Source organism: Xiphophorus couchianus, chromosome 9, assembly GCF_001444195.1.
Source record: "Xiphophorus couchianus chromosome 9, X_couchianus-1.0, whole genome shotgun sequence".
Lineage (NCBI taxonomy): Eukaryota > Metazoa > Chordata > Actinopteri > Cyprinodontiformes > Poeciliidae > Xiphophorus > Xiphophorus couchianus.
The window spans coordinates 4,471,867-4,492,201 of NC_040236.1; the positions used below are offsets into that span (position 1 = coordinate 4,471,867).

Here is a 20,335-nt window from a genome sequence, read left to right on the forward strand (position 1 = left end):
ACAATCCTCTTTGACTGGACTTCCTTCCTGATTTCCTCCATTTATTCAGTCACACACACCCACACACACACACGCCCACACACACACACGCCCACACACACACACACCCACACACACACACGCCCACACGCATACACCCCATAAGCACACATGACAGCAGTCTGAAAGCCGTTTGCCGGTTAATGGCTTTATTTCCCCAGAGATGCACTGATGTATTTCAGTGATAGCCTTTAGCTAATGTGTTGCTCATCACACACAGCTTCACTCTGCTAAGGTAACGCGTCTGAGAAGTCAGTCTCTCTGAAAGGAAGCGAGAAATCTATTCAGGATCCAAACTAATGAGGATCTTTATATTTCCCTGACCTGCAGTTTTGAGTCAGTTGAGTCTTTTCTCTGTTGCCCACCCAGCTGACTTCGGCACAATAACAGGGCGGGATGGAAATGCTGTCGGCCAGCAGGAACGTATGCACACAGGTGCATCCATAGCGCACGTAAACACACAAGTACACAACACTTTTTGATTCACAACACCAGGTATCTTCAAACGCAAAAACGATTTATGTTGTTACAAAAGAACGTGTCGGCTGTCATCATCCTCTCTATTCAGTAAAAAAACAGGATGTTTTTACTCCTCCGTCCCTGCAAATAGGTACTTCACCGCCAAAATGTGATACTGTGCAGATTTTGCAAGCAAAGTGGAGAGCCAACATGACAAGGGTGGATTAATAATTACCTTGAATGCGCTGCGTGGTACGAAATTATATCAACTCAGCAATTAAATCAGATTTTGATTGCCTCCTCTCATGTGATTAGATGCTGTTTGTTTCGAACATTGCTTTCCGTAGCAGCTGGAGTCGTTTGCAGAAGTGCTCAACCTTCCTTTCAGAGAAATGGGAAACATATGGATGGAAAGTCAAAGTTAATGCAAAAACACTAGTAACCCCCCTTTTTGGTCCTAAATGTTACCGTACATATGAGGAGGTGATCCACAAATAATCTTCGAAGTACACAAGGCATGCACTTTGGTTCTTCAAGACTTTCAATTAGAAATAAAAGATGCTGGCAGAAGACAGACAAAAAGATACAGTATATGCTCAATTTAAATAGTGGAGGATTAGGCTATATAAAACAGCAAGTAGAATGTTATTTATTTGTCGTTTAATCTATATTAAAATGTATAAAGCAGCAACATCTGCTAGCAACACGGCAACAGATGTTGCCAGAGAAATTAGTGTGATCAGCAATGTCTAGCCACCAGCTGTGTTCCGTCTCCAAGGTAACCAGCAGTGGTGCTGATTGATGAGTGGTGGTTCTCTTGACTACCTCAAATAATTTGAACTTTTAGCTGATATACAGTATGTGCTGCTGGTTACAGAATATGTCTTGAAAACATCAACATAATTTCTCGTGAAAAAAAAGAAATTCTAATTGGATTTGTTTGTGTGAAATTCACACCTGATGTTGGCAGCAACCTGAGTAAAAAGCAAATACAAATTGATTCATAAATTATATGAAGTAGCGTGGAATAACTTAGTACTTGTAATGGCGATTGTTTGTCAAACCAAACATCCAATAAAAAGTTCCATCCGCCACTATGAGGTACTGGGGTCCAGATTCTTCACGCAGGCACAAGAAGTTTAATGTCCAAACTTGTTGATTATCTTGGTAGCTTTTATTTTCCTTTTCAGCAAAACACTTATAACGTTCAAACTTTCCTTTGTTGCTCCTGTCTACTTCTGTCGCTCTGTTGCACTGGTGCTCTGGTAAAAACCATAGGCCCCAAACCCAAATGCCTGCTTGTCTTTACCAGGCCCCTACACTTATAGAAAGTGGATTGATCCACCACACTTCCTGTCTTTAGAAAACAAATAAATAAGAACAAATAATAAAAAACAAAAGATAAATAAAATCGACATTATTAACCTGCAAATAATACAAAAACTAGAAATGTAAAAAATAAACTAACAAAATTCAAATGCATAAAGAATAAATAGCTCCAACAGTACTTATTACTTAATCCAGTGAGTCTAAAATCTGCCACTTCATCATCAGGAACCTGTGTACAGACATCATATAGGTAGTTATTTGCTACTTTACTAAAAGTATCTGTTTTTACAAAATGAATCTCATCAGAGTTGATTTTAATTCCAGTGGATAATTTTTTCTTAGCTGCAGCTGGGCCGTTACTCCACCATCTCTGGAATCCACTCACACAGCCCTCCTCCTTTTGCCATGTGCAAGTGGGCAGTTTGAATACTAAGTACTCAGCATCCAAAAATAGTCACCCAGCAGAGTAGATGGACGTCCTCTCAGCCCGACCTGCTTTCCTGCTTATTTATTGATGGCTCCGTGTTTTCTGCTGCCTGATGAAGCCTGAATGTTGGGGAAGTGAAGCAGACAGAAACTTCATGTGTCACAGATCTGTTGACGGCTACTTGAAAGAATGAGTTGCTGCAGCCAGAAATACACTAAAACTTTACAGGTATTAGAATGAGAGGTAAACGAGTGATTCAACTGCAAAACGCCCGTCCCTTTCAGGACGCATTTGATCAGTTCGATCAGGTTGTTGTGGCCATTAATGCAGGTAAAACTCTGGCTGAGTATTTGGCCGCTGTTCTCTGAAATAGTTGTTCTGTTAAAAACTCAGAGTAAGTTTATATACATTTTAAAAAACATGGACATTTCTGACCTTCAGAAGTTGAACATTTTCAACTTTTGAAACTCAGAGAATTTGCAATAGTCTAAACTTTTTGACTTTTTAAACTTAGAGATTTACAAGTTTTTTCCCCTCATAAATTTTAATACTAATCTCAATATTTCAGAGTTTTTTCTTGAAAATGTTCAACTTTTCAAACTTAGAAATTGTACTTACTTTTCTAGCAAATTTCTGACAATAATCTAAACAAAATCTGAGTTTTTTGTTTGAAACGTACTCCTCTTTTCTCTTCCAAATCTACAATGGCCCATCGTACAAACAGGATCACTGTCCTGTTAGAACACCCAACGAGGTCCAACTTTCAAAAGATCGAAGCTAGTCTTTCGTCTTAATCACGCTATCGACCTTCTATGACACACCAACCTTTCTGGCACCAGAACAGGCCCACAACGTGATGCTATGCTCAACAGTTGGCCCAGTGTTATTTGGTTTGCCAACCTAATCTTTACTTTTTCAAACATATTTATCATTGTGGCTAAATTGTTCAATTTGAAATCTTTTCTCAATAAAGTATTTAGGCTTTTCTGTGGACAGTTGTTAAGTGGGCTCAGGTTTGAAGGTGTCCAGGCTGCAGTAGGAGTCAGTCTTTGGGTCAGCATCCTCTCAGTGACTGGGTCTGGTAGTTTCTCTGTGGAAGAAGGGAAGAAGTGTTTCAGCATTTCAAGTTTATGTCAGGCTTGAGACTAACAAACAATAATTCATCTTAGAGGGATAGCTTGAATCAGAGGGTTTAAACTTGGACATGTAACACATCATAATACATTACAGATAAATGGATACATTTATGTTCCTTTATTGGGGGTATGATTGAAGTCCGTCCCAATAAATTATTATTAGTTGTACGTAGAGTGTTGCCAGACCAAGTTCTAAAAGCACTGCCACAAACTTTTCAGTCTGACTGTGAAAGTTTGACCTCGATCTTCAATCATGAGAGGAACCGAGCAGAGGAGGATAACAACGCAACTCTCAACTCTTAAAGGTTTTAGGGCAAAGCGCTGAGCACATCTTCATTTCTGATTTTCTCATCGACTTTCAATTTGCAGTGAGGAGAAGCACACAGTGGTCTGTGAGAAACTGTAAGGAGAGTTGTATAAATGTCAGCTTCCAAGGATGAATGCAGCTCTGAGTGGTCAATGAAACAAAACAGTGTTATATAGTTAAATGGAGTTCATTAGGTAGTTTTTAAAACACACATTTATAAAACTGCAAATAGTCCAGACAAAAAAAAAAGTATTTGTTTTTAACAGAAAAAGGAAGGAAGGCTTTCATCTTAACAAGGCAAACTAGATTAAGCTAGCAAGCTAAGCTAACTTACACTATTGCATTGGTACAAAGCTACATTTTGTGATTAACACCAGTTTCTCAAGAATATCTTGCAGAATGATGAATTAGCATGGGTTTAGCTTGAATATTCATTTGACATCACAGTGTCTGAGTGTATTTTTTTCCAGGCAACACCCTTGTCTCCATGTGGGTGTTAGAAAATACACAGGAAGTAGGGCGTGATGCGCGTACAGAAGACCAAGACAGGAACTTGGAATATGTCGCCAAACTCCACATCTTTACAGCAGTAAGGCATTATAAAAAAAAACATTCTTTTAGCTTTCTTTTGGTTCATGTTTACTCTGCTCAGCAGTGCCCTTGGAAGTCCACAACGTGACCTTTAGGGTGAACACCCCTTCCTGGCTGTCATTGTGAACCGGTCTGAAAGACACAATGAGAGAAGGAGAATTATTAATTACTTTAAAAGGGCAGAGGAAAACAGCTTGAACTGCATCAATCATGACAGACGTGAAACTCCAGGCGAGGATAACAACTTAACATTTAAAGGTTTTGGCACGGGAAACCGCCAGGAGCCGCTTCCCAAGCAGCCGTTTGGTTTTGTGGGCTCTTGTTCAAACGAAGCATAATTTCGTCTGTCACACTGGTCAGCAGGTTAGCGCGAGGCGAAGGTTGTTTATTGATGTCACACTTTAAAACGGGTTTAAAAACGCCAAAAGCAAACATAAATAAAAATGGAAGGGAAAGCCCTGCCCCACCCCCACGTGTTGCTGTATCTAGGAAGACAATTACACTATTCCCTCATTTACAGGGGACATAAAGTCAGCTGCTTAGAAATATTTCTAAAGCTAAAAATGTGCCACTTGTCCACTCTTATCAATGTAGCATGGTTTTCAAACTACAGTTTCACTTATGTAGCTAATTTATTAAGTAGTTAATATCATATTGGTATAATTCCACTTTATTCAGTTTATTTATGCAGCATAATATTGCTTAAGCTCCCAGGTCTTGGTGTAATCATACAAAACGTAGGTTCGGAGTGCAACTGGACGATCCCCAATAATTCATAGCTTTATATGAAAGAGTAAATCAGCGAGTCAATCTGGAAAGATTCTGTTTTAGCAGATTAATTAAATTTTCTTCCAGTATATTTTTCTATATGGCAGAAGAATCAATTGATGGACATGAATATTTCTGTTTCTGCTATGATTTAGGATCCACAATATGCCCCTCTTTGGTTACATGATGGCACGTTTGTAAGAAAAACTGATCTCACAGTCTCAGTATATGGGGTGATTGCTTCAATTTTGAGGAAATTTGATTTAGTCGAAATGGAGTCAGGCAAAAATAATTCTCTGACTAATGTAATTATTTCTGTAACGACTTGTGCATACGCCCAGTGTTCTGTATCCCATATCTGAAAAGCACTTTAGGTTCCTGTGAATCACAGATTTGCGAGCAGGAAGCTTGCTCTAAAACTGGAATATTTTATTAAAAATCAAAGGGAAGTCCATTTACAGCAGGAGGTTCACACTCCAACACATCTGACTCCCTTTCTGAGTTTCCTCTTTTGTGTACAACTGCTTGCTGGTTATAAGTTTTACAGTTATTGTTTTTACAATTGCTCAAGCAAAATTTTCAAAGTAGTTTTCCGTTTCACTTTAAACAATTAGCACTACACTTTAGCTTATTTGCAAAATGGAGTACTTCAGTAAAAATCACAATCTCAGCAACTGTAAAAAAAAATTTAAAAAACTGTAAGTAAGAGGTACCTTCCTCTTAGAATAAAAGGAGAATGTGCAATAAATGAGATCATGGAAGTCCTCATAATATGACACTGGTCAGGGCTCAGTGGTGACTGGTGGGAAAAAAACTATTGACCAGGGTAAAATAAAACAATTTCTTTATCAAAATTTCAGAGGTAAAATCAATTAACAATTTAACAACCATATTAGGCTCCATTTATGCTTTGGAAGAGAAGTTTCTTCAGACAGATTTACAGCAGGAGTTTGATTTCAACTCAATCTATGCAAAAGAAGGAAAGAGAGAGAGAGGAGAATGTTTCTAAGGTGAGTGTCTGACTGTGTGATTGTTTGAAGAGATCGAGTTGTGGAGTGTGAGTGGGTGTGTGTGTGTGTGTGTATTTGAGGAGAGTGTCTAAAAAAGATGAGAATTGGATCTTTACATATTTCACTATGATTAATATTCTGCAGAGCTAGTCTGTACTGTGTAATGAACCAAAATGGCTAACTGTAATTATTCATATGATAATCTGCTGATATGCATTTCAGTCAGAACCACAATATCAAATTCCCTAACATTTATTCATTAGCATATTCATTAATGTCATTCACTTATTCATCTGAACATGTTGGAGGCACTGCTGGTTAATGTTCTGGGCTCATCCTCCTACAGCTTCCAGTCGTCTTTTTCGCCATTTCTGCCTGTAGTAACGTCCTGCTGTTGATCAAGTGATGCGAAAAAATGTGTTTTCATTGCAGTTTCGTGAAACACATCTATTTTGATATGGCCAAATAAAACATTTTTTTAAAAAACACCTCTTCTAAAACTGACATGTTTCCAATAAGCAGATTTATTTTTCTGAACTTCAGGTTTTGCATTTTATGGTCAATGGGAACGCAGCTACAGCTTAAAATAAAATGCGTGAATTTTTACTTTGACAACAGCAGCTTAGAGTTAGGCAAGTTTTATGAAGATAGAAACGTTATCATGCTCTCAAAACACGTTCAGGCACAAGATCAGAAGAAGTGGACGTCGATGTGTTGGGTGTAAATGTTTTCTGAACACTAAAGCAAGTCAATAAAACATGTCAATAAAAAAAATGATTAGGAACATGTACATGAACATATGGGCTTTATAAAAATTGTATTCGCTTTGTTTTCTTCTTTTATAAATACCTTCAAAGCTTTTTGGATTAAAAACAGTAACGCAGAATGTCAGTGCAGGATAAGTGTAATAATAATGTGCTTCAGCAGAAATCCATAAGCAGGCTCGTGGATTTATTTATTTTTTGACAAGTGTTTAGTTATCTAAAGCTCTGAACATGTATAACAGTTTTATATTGGCTCTTAATCTCTTCCTTCAATGTGAACGGCAGCAGACTTCAAAGACAGGCAGGCTGAGGTGCCCGACTGTTATTTGCAATAGCAGGGAAATCATTTTAACACAGCGCTCTGAGAGCTTTTGATTAAAAGGCCCAAGACAGGCAAAGAAATAAAAAAATGACGCAGGTTAATGCATTCACAAACACAAGGCAGCACTTTGATCTCGCTCAGGGGGGAGGGGAGACTCGTGTGTGCGGTCCTGCTACTGTGTGCCCGAGCACTCGCCGTAACGTCTGCAAGAAGCTAAAAGTGTGAAAGTTTGTGTGGACAAGTTGGTGGAGGAGAAAAAATTAGGATAAGAAATGAAAGTGAAAGGTAGAGGTCTCCTTAATATAAGTGGGTTTTTTTGTTTTTTTGTTCTGCTGCAGCTCAGGGCACACAGCGGTGACATTGTGCAGTCTTTCTCAGGGCAGCAGCTGTTTTTTTTCTCCAAGACTCTCACTCTGCTACCTGCAAAAAGATATCAAAGGATGCTCGATTCTGCTTTGAGACACTTAACAAACTGGAGGGCAAACCTTTTCATGTCAGATCTTCTTGAAAGAGTAACACTCGTTTTTGAATGCAAAGGGAGCCTGAAGCCGCCAACCACGTTGGAGCGTCTAACGTAATTTAATAAAGCTGAGATGGACCGACTGCCAGAGCGCTCTTCTCTGTCTATGAAGACAGTAATCCTATTTCCCCTGTTTCCCCGTCATGTGCTTTTGCGTCTATCTGATCCTCCTTTAATTGACAAAGACATCCACTTAGACAACGTGCTGTAAAAGGTTTAGCAACAATAGCATTCATTTAATTTAATTCACGTTAAAACCACATAGTGACAAAGACACAAAATAAATTTTTTCTCATAGTAAGTTAGACCAAACTGCTCGTGTTTTCAGGGTTACCAGAATTTGTTTTTATTTGCCAAATGACAGAATAATGAGAAATAGAGGAGTTTAAAGAATTTTCTATTAGCTTTTTCTTGAATAAAAATGTCATGATTTGCTGTAGTGGTGATGAGGTGGTGAGGACTCTGTGACATCATGGGATAAAAATGACAATAAATCAGCCGAGATTTCAGGAAAAGAATTGCAGAGCTTCGCCGCTTTGGGCCAGTTGGGTACAGTTTCACCCAACGTTGCCACTTTTATCTGTTCAAACAAACATACGCACATGTGAACACCATGGAAACATCCAGCCATCCCACTATTCAGAGAGCCGACGAATATTTTGTTTAGAAGATTAATATGTTTTTGTGTGAAATGTGCGTATGCTAACCAAAACTGGCAAAAGATTGCCATTATCCAGAGAAAACTATTCTTTTATGCCGAAAGGTCACTTTGCAAGGAAGAAGCCATTATTTCAAAAGCAATACAGACTCAAGATTTTTATTTGAGACTGTACTTTAGGTCGAAGATCTTTATTTTTAGAGGCATGTCCTGTGGCCATTTTAAACCTAAAATTAAATTGGGTCTACTGACTAGGCCACTGCCATCCTATGCAATTGGCATAATCCTCTACTTCCACACCTGTGAGGAAGTAGAGCATTTATCGAGCAAACCCATGTCAAACAATGTTACGTTGACAGAGGTAGTGCAAGTCATTGTGTTTCCTGACACATTTTTTGAGTCATTTCTGCCTTACCAGTCAACAATGAGACAAAGACGACGGGCAAGAAAATTCTCCAGCTAGTCGTGCATCACGTCTGTAAGGTTATTTGCGGGAAACAACAGAGAATTCAACAATAAACGCCAAGACGAAAAACGATGAGGGAAGCAAAGTCTCGTTGGATGTGAGTGTGAATGCGGTGTCGCTCACATTTTGCATGTGCAAAGCCCATTTTCTCAAGATATGTTTAATTCTGTCCAATCAGCGAAAAGGAGGAGTTGTGAACAATGGTGTCGAGTTCCGGTGCCGTTTCAGAATTGTAATCTGCTTCTGGTTGCAGTTTGGCAACGGCAGCGGAGGAAGTTATCGAAGGCATTCAGTCCATGTTGGCCACGCTACCAAATATTGAGCCATTAATGTTGGAGCAAGAAGAATGATTAAGACATCTTATTGCTGGCAATAACATGAAAATAAATCAGCAGAGATTTATTTTCATCACTTAAAAAATAAATCATCACGTAGCCTCCACTAAGCTTCTTCATAGCTTCCTTCATAATAGTGTTGTCGCGCTACGTACATCACAGCCAAACGTTAGCAACTTGGCAAAATGAGATCCAATCGTCTCAACCTTCAACAGAATCCACACCATCATTTCTCAGTAGGAGCAAAGCATGGAACAAGGGGCAAGTTTCTACAGCTGCCTTGCTTCTGGAAGTTGCGGGATTGATTCCTGCTTCCTCCCCTGCCATATAGCAATGTGACCCTGGAAAGAGCAACTCAAAGTTGCCTACTCATCTGCTTATCAGTGGCTTTAATGTTAGCGAGTAAAGAGGATGTGTGAAGAGCTTTCAGTGGTCAGCATGACTAGAGTGCTGTATAAATTCTATTCCAATTACTATAATGACCATCATTATATTAAGAGCAATACGGCTGAAGCTTGTAAGCCTGAGAACACTAAGTACAGAGAAGGTTACTTGATTGTATTAGGAAGTGGTGTACTTTATAAAACTGATGGCATCATGAGGAAAAAACTTTATGTAGAACTACTGAAGTTGATGTGTAAGCACAATTGGATCTTTCGATTGGACATTAAAGCATACAAGTTCAATGTTTTATTATTTTTGTGGCATCAATCCACAACAATTGTCCTCTCAAATCATTTTACAAACCAAACAGCTCCAATTTACAGAGGAACATATAGTCCATTCAGTCCAATTATATAGACTGATTCAAATGCAATCCGAGCCAAGTTATAAAATAAAACTATCAAGTCCAAGCTGATTGCAGTTCAGTCAGTGACTTTGCCGCAATGACTTACAGCTGCATTTCCAGCAAAATCTGATGACTTTGTGTTGTTTTCAGGACTAGAGGCTTTTATTGACAGGGCAGAAGACATGACTGTACATGGAGCATTTACTCCACAGCTACATTATGTAATGACCCAACGACTTTACTTGTTTGATGAAAATGTTGCATGTTTAGTTCTTTTGTTGAGCGGGTACACTGAAAAAAATTATTATTTTGGTAATATATATATTTTTTAATTCTGTATTTTTGTACCCTGTGAGTGCTTTATCCTTTTCAAAAGACTATTCCTTTTGAAAAGAACAGCCCTTAAGGAAGTGTTAAACATACTATTCATTAAAGCTGCAGCATGTAACTTTTATAGAAAATATGTTTTTTCCATATTTGTTAAAATTGTCACCATGTTGTGACAGAATGTTATCAGACAGCTAAAATATGAAAAGATTTATCTCTTCTATCCCCTCCTTGTGCTGTTACTGTCGTCTGAAGAAATGCACCACTCCCGACCAAAAACAACCAATCAGAGCCAAGAGGTTTGAGGGTATTAGCGCTGTCAATCAATGCTTCTCAATGTGCTAATGGCAGAGAAACAACTCACAGTTCCAGGAAAACCATCTAACCGCCATCATTGGTGGCCATCCTAACTAACCTTCCCATCCTTGGCAGGCTGAGTAGCAGAGAGCAAGAGCAGGCAGTGAGCACAAGAGTGATTGACAGCGCTAAGACCCTCCTCCTGGCTCTGATTGGTTGTTTCTGACTGAGTTGTGTGTTTCTACAGTCGGTAATGTGAGAACTGGGAGAAGACAGAGGAGCTCGATTTTTTTCCACAGATTATCTGTCTTTTTTATACTGTTGTGACATAATGATAATTTTAACAAATATGTACAAAATATATATATATTTTTAAATAAAAGTTACAAACTGCAGCTTTAATCCAACATTTCTGAATTAAAAATGTTGGTAAAAATAATAGTCCGATGTCACGTTGTATTTTTACAATGTTGTGTTTTGTGTAAGTAAGCAGAAAATGATCAGAATTAACAGAAATAAAACATCAGTCTGTATGAAATGATCTTGTTTCACTTGGTGGATGGAGTAACTAAAATTAAATAATATTTAAAAGGTCCATACAGCCGTGTCATTTGCTGAACACGGCTGTATAGAAAACATCACAAAGCACATGCTTGCTGACAGACAGACAGCAGTGAAGTAATTGTCTTCCAAAATCAAATGCAAGAAAAAGAAGAAAAAAAGCCCAGCAGCAAATAAAGGAGTGTGTTGGGCCTACAGTACTGTCTCATACATTTTATTAATACATTTCAAATTGTCGAAAGGGGGATATTATATCTCACTTAAAGAGCAACGAAATATGATTTTAAGTGCATCCCACAAAGAAAGCAAAAGAAGTTAATCATAAAAAAAACTCTGACAGCACCAGGGCGAGCCTGGGTGGAGTATCCCACTTTATTGATTTTAATTCCTTTAATACCTCAGGCCTCGCTGCTCGGCTGACTCTCTCTCTCTCTCTCTCTCTTATAGCTGTTTTTATAGTGAATTTGATTTGAGCTTCCTTATCGGCTCGCAGCAGGCCGAGGATCCCCAAACCTGGCAGCCAGGCTGGCATGTTAGAAACAACAAGCTTTCAGATCAAACATGATTAGTGTGGGCTGCTAGCATCGCATGAGATCATTTCTGCGTGTTTTGTGTGTGTGTGAGTGAGCGTGTGTGGGAGGGGCCGCTCACTTAGTGGCACCTGATGCTCGACGCACATCAGGCCCCCTTCAGTCCCGGCAATCAGCACAGCGAGTGAACGCGTTCAGCTGGACTATCACAAAACAAGCTATTTACATGAATTTGCTCTGCACGCGTTCAGCTGCAGCTGCAGCTGCAGAGGAGCGCCTTCAGTGCGCGCGCTCACTCTTGAGTCGCACCGTGCGTCCCGCGCGCTTCACTCGCTCTGCATTCACCGGGAAGGGGGAACAAACGGGGGGGTTTTATGTGCACTTTTTTTTTTTTTTTTTAAGAATCCATGAGACCGCATAACCCCCGCGGGGTCAGTTCACGTTGCCCGGGTTTTGTGGTTGCGTGGAAACATAAACTACAACGACAACAAAAGAGGAGAAGGTTTTCGGTCAGCGGAGAGGAGCCGCGGAGCGCAGGAGCCATTTCCAGAGACGCGTCCGCGGGTTTCCCGCAGCGGATCGGGTGCAGAGGTTGAGCGGAGCCGCCTGGTTGGCGCGGACCGATCCGCGGCGCTGACCAGCGGGGGAGCCGCTCCATCCACCCAGAGACGCGCCATGGAGAGGAGAGCAGAAACTGGAGCAGCGACGTGAGTGCGCGCGATGCCAATCATTACGCGTAAAGGTGTCACTGCAGAGTTTTTAGCGTCAAAATGAGTTCTTACCCCAAAAAGAAGAAACTAATATTAAACCGAACTTACATTTATTTTAATATTTTGAGTACATTTTCTATTAATTTTTTTTTATTTGACCAAGCATTTAAACGTTATTGATTTTTTTTGTGTCTGCTAAGTCTTAAAATATCTTCACTATATTGACGGTATTATTACTTTTTATAGTCTATCCGAAGCTCATTTTTAAAAATTAAAAGCACTGTTTTCAAGCGCTATATAAATTTGAGCTATTACTATTATTATTATTATTATTATTAAAGAGCCGATTTACTGCTTGTAGATTCATGAAGTCCAAAAGGTTGTTTTAGCAGTTCTATGCAAAGCCTGTCATCATCATTAATCAGCTAAGGAGCATAAATTCAGGTTGCATAACTTCAAAAGTAAATTTGTTTTATTTTCATTTTGTTTTATTTTCATCCCCCCCCCACCTTTTCTAATTGCTTTTTATCCAATTCAGAACCAAGCAGTGAATGGATTCCATTAAAATGCCTGATCCATACATTAAAACTGACCGCTTTGATAAATATTTGCTGCATTTCATTTGCTGTGATGGTTGGGTTTGAGTCCCCCATAATGGCTCCCTTATGCAGCTGGTGGCTTTTTACAGAGCGGCCCCGACAGCGGGGGATTTATGAAGTGAGTCTGACCTGCGGCTGCTGCGACAGCGCCGGATTTATTCCCAGAGCGTTGCATTTCCTGCGTAAATTAAAAGCGGCATAAATAACAATGAGAGCAAAACTCCATCAATTTTAGGGAGACGCCAGCAGAGCCTCCGTCTGACTTATTGTGTTTGCTGTGCCACCCTTACACTCTATCCATTTCCGCCTTGATCTCATCCAGAACTTGCCTCCATCTTCAACCACTTAACTCTTCCTCCTGCCAAACATTTGCCCCTTTCCTCCATATCTCATTAGTGTCTTGCAATGTCCTCTGTGTTGTCACTGTAATCTTACCCCTCGCTTTAAATCCCCTTGATATCATTCTTTCTCCCACAAGCCTGAGCTCCTCATGTGTCCAATTTCACTTCTTGTTCACATGTTTTCACCTCCTCCTCGTCCTCCTCCTCTTCCTCCTTCATCGGTAGCCCTCTTCTGCTCCCCAATTATCTCTCGCTGAAATACCAGCCTGGCAAACAGGAAGGGAAAAATGCACCCTTTTGCAAAGGCCTAGTGTCAAATGTACTTGCATGCTGTTGTCTTTTTTTTTCTCCATGCGATTAAACATTTGAAAGTGTCTTATCTTGGCCTTGAGGAAGGTGCAGGGATACAGTGCTGTAAAAAAATAGCTGCTTTATGCACTGCAAACACAAACACCAGTGTTATTAATAAGGATTTTATGGAATAGACCAACATAAAGTAGTGCATAATTTGCATATTTATCTTCCTTGTTAACTTTACTGCTATGGACAAAGAGCAGATAAAAGAAATCTAATTTAAATGAGCTAACATTTAGGATTCTCCATGCTTTTAAATCACTGACAGCACATCTGGGGTTTTTTAATTTGTCTGTTTGAAGTTGTAATTTTCACTGGCAGGTTGAGATTTCTGTCAAAGATTGAAAGACCGACATGCCACGCACTGATGAATTATTACAGATCATAAAAGTGTCTAACTGATCTCTCGGCAGTACTCTGAATCTATTTTAGAAGGCAACTTTTCTATTCTGGGGATGTAGACCAAGCACAAGTGGGGTTCTTACTGTGCAAGCTTTTAGGTTAAGATGCAAAAAGAGCACACTTGTGGGGCTTTCTGTACTCAGTTTCAATTTAGATTCCTCATCCGTTGGTAACCAATGAGAAACAATCTGCTGATTGCAGAGATGATCCAGCTTCCCTTTGAGATGTTTAACTTGCACCAACTGAAGCTGCAGATTAAGCTTCATTTGATTAAATGTACAGCTGGAAATCCAGCATAAAGATGCCATGTGTGGACAGGCAGAAAAGAAGAAATTTAAGGTGTTTTCATACCTGATCGTCTAATAGACTAGGGTCGATTGGGGATCAAATCAAAATTGCAACATTTGTTACATTTTCAGTTGGTGTGGCTCTCTTTCACACTGCACTGTGTGAAAACAAACTCTTTGGAAAACCTGCCCTTTTTGCCCCCTTGCCTGTGGTGACGCTGCACCAAGGACCACTGAAAGAAACAACATGAAAACCTCTGAAGAAGACACCAAGCGCAACTTCCTTCTTCACGAAATGTAAACAAAAATGGAATGGTATCAGATTTTAGTGGTTGTAGGACATCTCATTTGTCTACAAGCCATTTCTCCTGCTAGCACTAGACCCTAGCATTTATTTTAGTAGTATTTACCCAGAATGCCCTGCGCTATACAGTAGTTTACTTATTGTTTGTTGAGTGGTCTCCAGTCTGCATAGCATTTGAACCGCACCAAGAGTTTACTTCAACCAATCAGAGACCTCGGTTTTCAGACAGACCAGTTAACTTTTTTGGTCCACATCAAAGTTTAATTCGCATCTCCCCAAATGAACCAAGCTTTCTAGGTAAACAAACTATAGTTCCTTTTGTTTAACTGTGAACTACTTACTTAAACTATTTTATAAAATCTTAAAGTCAGTCCAGGACAAAATGTAAAAAAAAAAAAAGTGTATGGATACTTTTGCACGGAAAAGTGAAATTCCATTGGCTTTTTGGATCAAAACATTTCTCCTGTTTTCCAAACGAAGATACGACTGCTTAGCTGTTTTTCCAGCAATCACACAGAAGCAGCACTGTCCTCAACCCACCCGTGTCATGCGATACTTCAAGGTACATAGAGGTCCATTTCATTTTGTTATCTCGGTAAGCAGATCTTACCCAGTCTCTTGGCATTTAGAAGAAATTAACAAGCGTGATTGAATTACGTTTTGTTTTTTTGTTTGTTTTTTTTTTTTCATTTTGTCCGAGCACAAAGATCACACTGATCACACTGTCAGGTTTGTTGGCCTCGTTGCTGTTTACGATGTTAGCATTTACCTCAACAAAAGGATTGCATGGCCAACGGTGATGCTACACTCACTGAGAGACTTTTCTTTAGGAGGATTAGTAACAGTATAGGCAGTAGTCCTGATCAGGTATTAATGAAGTGTGTTAGGGTGGGTAGGGCCTGCTATTTTCAATAGCAGAGGTACAGAAAATAAACTGTAATTTAGAGGACAGATGGACAAGCTTTGTGTTACTTGCACTTCTGAGCAACTGCGCCTTTTAGTGACTTGCTCAAACAATCCAAAGAAGGACATTCTAGCAATAAGCAGAGTGGTAAACTGTTAACTCTGACAATCCGGCCAGATTTAGATCAGGTTCAGCTTGTAACATTTTGTTTCACATGGTGTTAGATCAGTATGTTAATGCAAGGGCCCGGGGACCGAAATAGCCTCGCGCTGCAGGTCCGTCAATTATAAAAGAGACAGAGCAACATCATCCACTTTTTTGTGCTTGTTTATTGTGCAGAGTTAAAGCCTGTGTTTGATCCTGTTTTTTGAGCATGCAGCTTTCCTGCTGCCTCCACACTGCAATTAGATAAAAGGCTGTACCACCAATAGATGACAACTCTGTTTGAAGAATGGTGCTAATCACTTGCATTTTATATTTTTCCATTTTTTGTTGTTCAAAACGTAGACCTCTCTCTCCTTCGCTTCTGACCATCTGTTGCTTTTCCCGCTGTAGGTTCGTCAGCACCAGGGGAGGTTGATGTGGACTTCCACCCTGAACTCCTGCGGTCTTCCCTGGAGCATGCCCGTTGCCCACCATGCACCTGGCTGCAGTCTGGCTGCTGCGTTACTCGGTGGTCATGTGTTTGCTGTTGCACAGCTTGGTCTTGATGGCCTTCTGCTTCCATCATGCTGCCACCACTTGCTCCAAGAGGTGCTACTGCTCTGAGACGGAGAGTGGAGGCAAGACGATGCGTTGCAGCAATCTGCAGCTCACGGAGATCCCAGAGGACATCCCCAACGACACGCAACGTGTCTACCTTGACTTCAATCTTCTATCCGCAGTTCCAACGAATGCGTTTGCTGGTTTGACCCACTTAGTAGAACTGGACCTGTCGCACAACGAGATAAGCCAGCTGGAGCCTGGAGCATTCAGAGGACTCGGCTCCTCCCTGCAGTTCCTGGATCTGTCTTCAAACAAGTTGGTGAACTTTAACCCTGACGCCTTTGAGGGCCTTCGAGCTCGCGCCAACCTGACGAACAACCCGTGGCTTTGCGACTGCAATTTGCAGATGGCATTGCCCCGTGTGGACCTGGAGCCAGCCTCGCTGACGGGTATAGTGTGCCAGACGTCTGATCCAGAGGAAATAGGAGTTCAAGGACTTGCGTTCCTGTTGGAACCGGATATAGACCTGTGTGTGGTGATGAAGAGGACTACAGATGTAGCTATGCTGGTTGTTATGTTTGGCTGGTTCACCATGGTCATTTCCTACCTGGTCTACTATGTCCGTGCAAATCAGGAGGATGCCCGCAGACACTTGGAGTATCTCAAATCGTTGCCCAGCAGGCAGGGCAAGTCAGAGGAGTCCTCCACCATCAGCACTGTGGTGTAGTCACAAACAGAACCTAAAATCCTAAATCACCACAAGCAGGTGTGGCATGTATCTAGACAATAATAGGGAATCTCAAGGATTTCCTTGCTGTTGAAGAGAGGAAATAAAACATTTTCGTACACAGACAGACTGAGGTGGATGTAATGTAGTCCGGATAAATAATTAATCTTTCTGGAGGCCATTAGAACTTTTTGTTGGCTGAGTTGATGGCCTTGTCTGTACACTAAGCAAGTAAAAGCAGTGAACTCCAGAAATGGGATACAAATGGGTTTTATCCAGTGGTGCATGTATCTCAATGCTCCTCTACAGTGGTCAAGACACAGTTAGCAATATCAATGGTCTGACAGTGCTATTATCATGCTCTGCGTAATATGTTTCTCAGCAGAGTCCTAATATTATAGACCCATCTAATACAAGTAAAAACGGCATTTTCAAGTTAATATGATGTTCTGTGAGTTTGTCTTATTGAAAACAATAAAGACACACTGCTTCAGAGCAGTTAATCAAACGTTTGGAACTTTAACACATTTTGTTACAACTGCAAACGTTGGTGTATGTTCCTAGCTCAACACAAGATAAAGCATAACTGTGAAATGAACATGAAATATGTGTTTTGTGTGGTGCACATTAACCACAATGACAACTGCCTTCCTATGCAATTCCACTTGATTCTCATCTCACTTCACTGCATCATCTGGAATTTCTCTGAGTTCATTTCTCTAGTTGATTTTCAACTGGGCCAATCAGCGAAAAGGAAGAGTTGTGAACAATGGCGTTGAGTTTCTGTGCTGTTTTAGAATTGCAGTCTGCCTAAATAGGATTGTAGTTTGGCAATGACGGAGGATGTGAACAAAGACATTCAGTCCGCATTGGCCATGCTTCCAAATATTGAGAAATTAAAATTGGAGCAAGAGGAATGTTTGAGACATTTTATTGCTGGCAAATATGTTGTTCAGCTCGGCACTTCTCCCTTGGAATCCTTGGGGGACGGTAGTTTACAACGAAAATAATTTCCAGTAACTTTCAAAGCTTACTGGAAATGTATCATGTCCAAACGTTAGTCTTTGGATAAAATCAGGTCAAACTTAAAAGAGAGTCCACCCCTCTAGGAAGCAGTCATTTCACAATAGCTGTAGGTCCAGACCCTTTGGACGAAGCAAGGAGTAGAACAAGGGGGTGGATTGTACCAGGGTAGGTGTACATATGTGTTCAACTAATTTTTCTGCAGTAAATCTAAGTTCTAAAATGATATCCCAAGCTTTGTACATTTTTAATCCATTATCTGAAATGGACTGTGATGGACTGACGACCTGCCTGGGGTGAACCCCGCCTCTCGCCCATTGACCGCTGGAGATGGGCACCAGTACCCCTCCTGACCCTACTAGGGATGAGTATGTAAGATGATGGACGGACAGACGGACAGATGGAATGACACAACTGCTAATTGAACAAGACATAGCCAACTACATAAATTGACAAGAAGTAGCTAACAGCCCAACTGTAACTCTAGAAGCCGCAGACATTCACAGCTCAAGAAGAATAATCCGTTTAATGGGACAAGAAGTTTTCAGTTTTACATATCTGGCCTTTGTAGAAGAGTAGCATTAAGAAAACCATTGCTAAAAGGTTTCATTTCCAGCTTGCCACCATGGATGGGTGTCTGGAGGGCTGTGGGCAAATGTGGAAGAAGGTCTCGTTGGATGTGACCAACACTTAACTACATCCAAAACTCTGTGTGTGTGTGTGTGTGTGTGTGTGTGTGGGTGTGTGTGTAGGGGGGAGAGGTCAGCAGGGAATGGGGGGGAGAAGTGGAGGAGTGTGAATACACCATCCCCATTGTCAGACATAATGGTGGCAGCATCATGTGGCAATTATTTTCAGACATGCCACATGATGCGTAGACCCCTTCATTACTGAAGGAGGCTACAAGGGAAGATGGCTGCAGTTAAATACAGGACAATCCAGGAGGAAAGATTTTGAGGCAGCAAAAGACTTGAGACTGGAGCGAAAGTTCACCTTCCAACAGGGAAACAACGCTAAACATTCAGTCACAATGGAATAGTTTAGATCCAAGTGTATTCATCTGTTAGAATGGCTCTATCAAAGCATAGATGTAAATCCAACTAAGAATCTATGGGAAGGATAGTCAGATCAGATAATCTACCCAACCTGGCTGAGCTTTAGCTATTTTGCAAAAGAAAAAAAAATCAGTTTCTAGATGAGTTTAGAGAGATAAACCCCAAATGACTAGCAGGTATAAAAAATGGCTCTAATTGACTCAGTGAGGCTAATTACAAATGCAAACCACACTTTTCTGATTTTTATGTATGAAAACATGTTAAAACTGTCCTTCTCCTTTACAGTCATGCAGTACTTTGTGTTGGTCAATCAGTTTTAAATTCCTATGCAAGTGTGGAAGTTTGTGACTGCAATGTGGAGAAGAAGCGCGAAAAGGTTTAGGGCTAAAAATACTTTTTCCAAGGCAGTCAATCTTACTTATATAAAAATTTACTTCTGTGATTTATATTTAATTTTTCATTTAAACCAGATGGATGGCATAGAAAATGCTTCAGACATCCCACTTAATTATCAAGATGTCAAATTACATTGGGCTGACAAGTAAATATTCAAATGGTGCAAGAAATGTGAGAACAGAAATCTAAACAAGGACAGTTTTTATATTGAGATTAGAAAATGGCTGTCACTCGAAGTAATTACAGGAACATGAAGGACTCACTAATGACCATCTTATTTGGATCTGTGATTACAATTTGGGGGGCTCAGACCTCACTATGTCAGACAGTGGAGGCTGAAATAAAAATTCTAAATGATTGCAAAGTGCATTATTTTTGGCACAGGTGATAACACTTTACAAATGATGAGAGAAAATGTAATTACTATATTTTTTTTAGGTTATTTGTGTTGTCAGCATGTCTTTGTCACATGTATTTTCTACGTCATGCAGGACTTGGCGGGTTTGTTATTTTGTGGTTGTAAAACTGGAAGCTTTTGGTCCTCTTAACTAGATTACCCCAGCTGCTGTTTTCTTTCCATCTAACATCCTTATTAAGCAGCCAGGGTGTCTCTATGAATTATCTATAATGCAGTCACTCCCGTGTGCTTTATAAATAACATTTAAGAGGTCGTGGCCGGTCAGTCCATTAAAGGAGGCAGCAGGGAAGTGAACTTTCCATTTCGCCGGAGCATATGGCAAAGAGCAACACGCACAAATGCATTTGAGCTCCTACTGATGAAACAGTCAATACCAGACCAAGACTGCAAAAACAGGGAAATGCATTTGAAAGGGAGGCATAATTGAATCCATTACGGCCTAAACCCCGAGATGTACTCATCGGCTCTTTCTCC

General features: G+C 40.3%; 1 protein-coding gene and 1 long non-coding RNA gene across 2 annotated transcripts in view; one reads left to right on the forward strand and one right to left on the reverse strand.

Moving 5' to 3' along the window:
• Window positions 1-2,941: 2,941 nt before the first annotated feature.
• LOC114150347 (uncharacterized) overlaps window positions 2,942-20,335 on the reverse strand; it is a 29,204-nt gene continuing 11,810 nt past the window's right edge. The window contains exon 3 of the long non-coding RNA XR_003596725.1: window positions 2,942-4,420. This is a non-coding gene — a long non-coding RNA (uncharacterized LOC114150347). The remainder of the gene's footprint in view (window positions 4,421-20,335) is intronic.
• lrrc3ca (leucine rich repeat containing 3Ca) lies at window positions 11,632-19,801 on the forward strand. The gene is made up of 2 exons (XM_028026700.1): window positions 11,632-12,343; window positions 16,093-19,801. Exon 2 carries the CDS (start codon window positions 16,175-16,177, stop codon window positions 16,967-16,969), a length of 795 nt encoding a protein of 264 aa, XP_027882501.1. The 5' UTR covers window positions 11,632-12,343; window positions 16,093-16,174; the 3' UTR covers window positions 16,970-19,801.

What these genes read in the sequence shown, in the direction of transcription:
- lrrc3ca (XM_028026700.1), top strand. Translation starts at nt 16,175, where the DNA reads ATGCACCTGGCTGCAGTCTGGCTGCTGCGTTACTCGGTGGTCATGTGT.